General features: G+C 47.9%; 2 protein-coding genes across 2 annotated transcripts; both read right to left on the reverse strand.

The window, feature by feature from the left end:
• Positions 1-514: 514 nt before the first annotated feature.
• LOC117321622 (cell wall protein TIR4-like) lies at positions 515-1,924 on the reverse strand. Its single transcript, XM_033876116.1, has 2 exons — positions 1,563-1,924; positions 515-1,334 (listed from the first exon to the last, which is right to left on the reverse strand). The coding sequence occupies exons 1-2, from the start codon at positions 1,922-1,924 to the stop codon at positions 515-517; spliced, it is 1,182 nt and encodes a 393-aa protein (XP_033732007.1).
• A 438-nt stretch (positions 1,925-2,362) lies between these two features.
• LOC117321630 (cell wall protein TIR4-like) lies at positions 2,363-2,851 on the reverse strand. The gene has a single exon (XM_033876127.1). The coding sequence runs from the start codon at positions 2,849-2,851 to the stop codon at positions 2,363-2,365; it is 489 nt and encodes a 162-aa protein (XP_033732018.1).
• Between the last annotated feature and the right edge of the window lie 3,306 nt (positions 2,852-6,157).

Consider the following 6,157-nt stretch of genomic DNA (forward strand, 5'->3'; position numbering starts at 1 on the left):
GTACTGATTGTCAGTGGTTGGTAATGGTTAGAATCTACAATCAAGACTTGGTACCGATTGTCAGTGGTTGGTAATGGTTAGAATCTACAATCAAGACTTGGTACTGATTGTCAGTGGTTGGTAAGGGTCAGAATCTACAATCAAGACTTGGTACTGATTGTCAGTGGTTGGTAATGGTTAGAATCTACAATCAAGACTTGGTACCGATTGTCAGTTCATGGTCAGGGTCAGAATCTACAATCACTTTGTGGGTGGTTGAGGATGTGGAGGTAGTTAACATAAGGGGTCAGTGAATGCAAAATACTTCTCACAGAAACTTAATAAAACTAAGAGGCAATTATCTACACTGGTGAGGAAAGTGACCAGGGAGTTAGGGGCTAGGGTGATGTTCTCACTGACCAGGGAGTTAGGGGCTAGGGTGATGTTCTCACTGACCAGGGAGTTAGGGGCTAGGTTGATGTTCTCACTGACCAGGGAGTTAGGGGCTAGGGTCAAGTTCTCACTGGCCAGGAAGTTAGGGGCTATATAGGGTCATGTTCTCACTGACCAGGGAGTTAGGGGCTAGGGTGATGTTCTCACTGACCAGGGAGTAAGGGGCTAGGGTGATGTTCTCACTGACCAGGGAGTTAGGGGCTAGGGTGATGTTCTCACTGACCAGGGAGTAAGGGGCTAGGGTGATGTTCTCACTGACCAGGGAGTAAGGGGCTAGGGTGATGTTCTCACTGACCAGGGAGTTAGGGGCTAGGGTGATGTTCTCACTGACCAGGGAGTTAAGGGCTAGGGTGATGTTCTCACTGACCAGGGAGTAAGGGGCTAGGGTCATGTTCTCACTGACCAGGGAGTAAGGGGCTAGGGTGATGTTCTCACTGACCAGGGAGTTAGGGGCTAGGGTGATGTTCTCACTGACCAGGGAGTTAGGGGCTAGGGTGATGTTCTCACTGACCAGGGAGTAAGGGGCTAGGGTGATGTTCTCACTGACCAGGGAGTTAGGGGCTAGGGTGATGTTCTCACTGACAAGGGAGTTAGGGGCTAGGGTGATGTTCTCACTGACCAGGGAGTAAGGGGCTAGGGTCATGTTCTCACTGACCAGGGAATTAGGGGCTAGGGTCATGTTCTCACTGACCAGGGAGTTAAGGGCTAGGGTGATGTTCTCACTGACAAGGGAGTTAGGGGCTAGGGTGATGTTCTCACTGACCAGGGAGTTAAGGGCTAGGGTCATGTTCTCACTGACCAGGGAGTTAGGGGCTAGGGTGATGTTCTCACTGACCAGGGAGTTAGGGGCTAGGGTGATGTTCTCACTGACCAGGGAGCTAGGGGCCAGTGTGATGTTCTCACTGACCAGGGAGTTAGGGGCTAGGGTGATGTTCTGTTCTCACTGACCAGGGAGTTAGGGGTTAAGGTCATGTTCTCACTGACCAGGGAGTTAGGGGCTAGGGTGATGTTCTCACTGACCAGAGGGAGCTAGGGGCTAAGGTCATGTTCTCACTGACCATAGAGGTAGGGGCCAGGGTGATGTTCTCACTGACCAGGGAGTTAGGGGCTAGGGTCAAGTTCTCACTGACCAGAGGGAGCTAGGGGCTAAGGTCATGTTCTCACTGACCATAGAGGTAGGGGCCAGGGTGATGTTCTCACTGACCAGGGAGTTAGGGGCTAGGGTCATGTTCTCACTGACCATGGAGTTAGGGGCTAGGGTGTTCTCACTGGCCAGGGAGTTAGGGGTTAAGGTCATGTTCTCACTGACCAGGGAGTAAGGGGCTAGGGTGATGTTCTCACTGACAAGGGAGTTAGGGGCTAGGGTGATGTTCTCACTGACCAGGGAGTTAGGGGTTAAGGTCATGTTCTCACTGACCAGGGAGTTAGGGGCCAGTGTGATGTTCTCACTGACCAGGGAGTTAGGGGCTAGGCTCATGTTCTCACTGACCATGGAGTTAGGGGCCAGTGTGATGTTCTCACTGACCAGGGAGTTAGGGGCTAGGGTCAAGTTCTCACTGACCAGAGGGAGCTAGGGGCTAAGGTCATGTTCTCACTGACCATAGAGGTAGGGGCCAGGGTGATGTTCTCACTGACCAGGGAGTTAGGGGCTAGGGTGATGTTCTCACTGACCAGGGAGTTAGGGGCTAGGTTGATGTTCTCACTGACCAGGGAGTTAGGGGCCAGGGTGATGTTCTCACTGACCAGGGAGTTAGGGGCTAGGGTGATGTTCTCACTGACCAGGGAGTTAGGGGCTAGGGTGATGTTCTCACTGACCAGGGAGTTAGGGGCTAGGGTGATGTTCTCACTGACCAGGGAGTTAGGGGCTAGGGTTATGTTCTCACTGACCAGAGAGTTAGGGGCCAGGGTCATGTTCTCACTGACCAGGGAGTTAGGGGCTATATAAGGTTATGTTCTCACTGACCAGAGAGTTAGGGGCTAGGGTCATGTTCTCACTGACCAGGGAGTTAGGGGCTAGGCTCATGTTCTCACTGACCAGGGAGTTAGGGGCTAGGGTGATGTTCTCACTGACCAGGGAGTTAGGGGCTAGGGTCATGTTCTCACTGACCAGGGAGTTAGGGGCTAGGGTGATGTTCTCACTGACCATAGAGGTAGGGGCTAGGGTGATGTTCTCACTGACCAGGGAGTTAGGGGCTAGGGTGATGTTCTCACTGACCAGGGAGTTAGGGGCTAGGGTGATGTTCTCACTGACCAGGGAGTTAGGGGCTAAGGTCATGTTCTCACTGACCATAGAGGTAGGGGCTAGGGTCATGTTCTCACTGACCATAGAGGTAGGGGCTAGGGTCATGTTCTCACTGACCAGGGAGTTAGGGGCTAGGGTCATGTTCTCACTGACCAGGGAGTTAGGGGCTAGGATCATGTTCTAAAGGCTCACATAGTGAACTTATCAATATATCTTTTGAACATACATACCTCACATTGATGTTATTATCATCTTTTTACAAAGCTTGGTGAATACAAAATGGCATTACAAATTAAGTTCCCTGAGAACAAGAGGCCCATATAGGCCTTAACAGTCACATGAGTTCTTAAATCTTTACAGATTTTGGTTTTAAAAACATGAATGAAAATATCACTGAGCATTAAAACAAGAGGCCTAGAAGGCCTGTGCATCATTTACCAGGATATTTCAATAATCATGGGAAAATACTCTCATTTAAGTTAATATATTATTTGTTAAACTTTTTGAGCTGCATCTCCCAACAATTGCACAAATCAAATGTGGACCAAATCTTCTCATTCTTAAACAAGAGGCCCAGAGAGCCTGCATCACTCACCAGGATATTTCAGGTATCATAACAAAAATATTTACATTTTTCTACCTCTCTTGATGAATCCAGTCATTCTTCAAGAAGAACGAATTCAGAAGTTTTTTTTTTGCAACATTTCCCCTATTAGGACCCTTCACTCCAGCCCCAAGAGACATATAGCCCCCATTTACACAAAACTTGTTCTCTGTTGCCCAATAATGCTTTAGACTATATTTCAACAAAATCCATTTAATCATTCAGGACTAGTAGGGTTTTAAAGGAATTACCTCAATTTCCCCAATTGAGCCCCACCTTTCTTGCTCCAGGGGGTGGGGAGTGGGGGTCAGAGTCACCATTTATGCAAAAGCTGTTCTCCTTCCCTCAAGGATATTTCTGACCAAATTTGGTTCAAATCGATTGAGGATTTTTTGACTATTAGCCATTTGAAACAAATGTTGACAAATGACATGCCATGACATAAGCTCACTGGCCCTTTGAGCCAGGTGAGCAAATAAAAAAGAAAAAGTATTTTGAGGTTTTTCCTCTATTTCTCCTATTGGGCCTGCCCCTCACGCCCCAGGGGAGCCACATCTTTTTTGCCCAATAATGTTCCTTAACCAAATATCAAAATTCATTCAGGTGCTCAGGACTAGGAAAAAGATTTTCCTCATCAATTCCCCATATTTTGCACCCACCCCTTGGACACCATGACGGCCAGATCCAAAAGTTTATACAAAATTTGTTCCTCTTCACCCAAGGATGTGTCAAACCATATATTGACCAAATCCTTTCATTCCTTCATGAGATGAAGGATTTTAAAGAATTTGCTATATTTCCCCTATTGGATCCCAATCTTAAAAGGCCTCTTGGCGCCAAGCCCATCATTTATACAGAATTAGTTCACCCGAGGATACTCCACACCAAATATGGTTGAAATCTGTTTAGTGGTTCATGATAAGTAGTGTAAAGTTAATGGATGACAAACACAGGATAACAGACAGCAGATGCTGTACCACAGCGTAAGTTCACCAGTCCTTCGGATCAGGCACGCTAAAAATGTAAGTCTATTCCATGAAGTGCGGGATAATGTTTGTTTCCACAATATATGGATCTTTTAATGATAATTTAATAATTCACATCATGTTTAAATTGAACAAAATATAATTAAGTTTACCCCATCACATTGAACCATCGGTAATTGTGGTTTAACAGGACACTAGGTTGAAGGCCACGAGCAAAATCAAACGCAGTCAGGCTAAAGGCCACCAGCTACCTCAAACGCAAATCAGGCTAAAGGCCACAAGCTAGATCAAACACAGTCAGGTTAAAGGCCACCAGCTAGATCAAACACAGTCAGGTTAAAGGCCACCAGCTAGATCAAACACAGTCAGGCTAAAGGCCACAAGCTAGATCAAACGCAGTCAGGCTAAAGGCCACCAGCTACCTCAAACGCAAATCAGGCTAAAGGCCACAAGCTAGATCAAACACAGTCAGGCTAAAAGCCACCAGCTAGATCAAACACAGTCAGGCTAAAGGCCACAAGCTACATCAAACACAGTCAGGCTAAAGGCCACCAGCTACATCAAACGCAGTCAGGCTAAAGGCCACCAGCTACATCAAACGCAGTCATGCTAAAGGCCACCAGCTACATCAAACGCAGTCATGCTAAAGGCCACCAGCTACATCAAACACAGTCAGGCTAAAGGCTACCAGCTAGATCAAACACAGTCAGGCTAAAGGCCACCAGCTAGATCAAACACAGTCAGGCTAAAGGCCACCAGCTACATCAAACGCAGTCAGGCTAAAGGCCACCAGCTACATCAAACACAGTCAGGCTAAAGGCCACCAGCTACATCAAACACAGTCAGGCTAAAGGCCACCAGCTAGATCAAACGCAGTCAGGCTAAAGGCCACCAGCTAGATCAAACACAGTCAGGCTAAAGGCCACCAGCTAGATCAAACGCAGTCAGGTTAAAGGCCACCAGCTAGATCAAACACAGTCAGGCTAAAGGCCACCAGCTACATCAAACACATTCAGGCAAAAGGCCACCAGCTACATCAAATGCAGTCAGGCTAAAGGCCACCAGCTACATCAAACGCAGTCATGCTAAAGGCCACCAGCTACATCAAACAGTCAGGCTAAAGGCCACCAGCTAGATCAAATGCAGTCAGGCTAAAGGCCACCAGCTACATCAAACACAGTCAGGCTAAAGGCCACAAGCTACATCAAACACAGTCAGGCTAAAAGCCACCAGCTACATCAAATGCATTCAGGCTAAAGGCCACCAGCTAGATCAAACACAGTCAGGCTAAAGGCCACAAGCTACATCAAACACAGTCAGGCTAAAGGCCACCAGCTAGATCAAACACAGTCAGGCTAAAGGCCACCAGCTAGATCAAATGCAGTCAGGCTAAAGGCCACCAGCTACATCAAATGCAGTCAGGCTAAAGGCCACCAGCTAGATCAAACACAGTCAGGCTAAAGGCCACCAGCTAGATCAAATGCAGTCAGGCTAAAGGCCACCAGCTACATCAAATGCAGTCAGGCTAAAGGCCTCCAGCTACATCAAATGCAGTCAGGCTAAAGGCCACTAGCTAGATCAAACACAGTCAGGCTAATGGCCACCAGCTACATCAAACACAGTCAGGCAAAAGGCCACCAGCTACATCAAACGCAGTCAGGCTAACGGCCACCAGCTACCTCACACGCAGTCAGGCTAAAGGCCACCAGCTACCTCACACGCAGTCAGGCTAAAGGCCACCAGCTACCTCACACGCAGTCAGGCTAAAGGCCACCAGCTACATCAAACACAGTCAGGCTAAAGGCCACCAGCTACATCAAACACAGTCAGGCTAAAGGCCAACAGCTACATCAAACACAGTCAGGCTAAAGGCCACCAGCTACATCAAACACA

The sequence above is a fragment of the Pecten maximus genome, chromosome 1 (genome assembly GCF_902652985.1).
Source record: "Pecten maximus chromosome 1, xPecMax1.1, whole genome shotgun sequence".
Taxonomy (NCBI): Eukaryota; Metazoa; Mollusca; class Bivalvia; order Pectinida; family Pectinidae; genus Pecten; species Pecten maximus.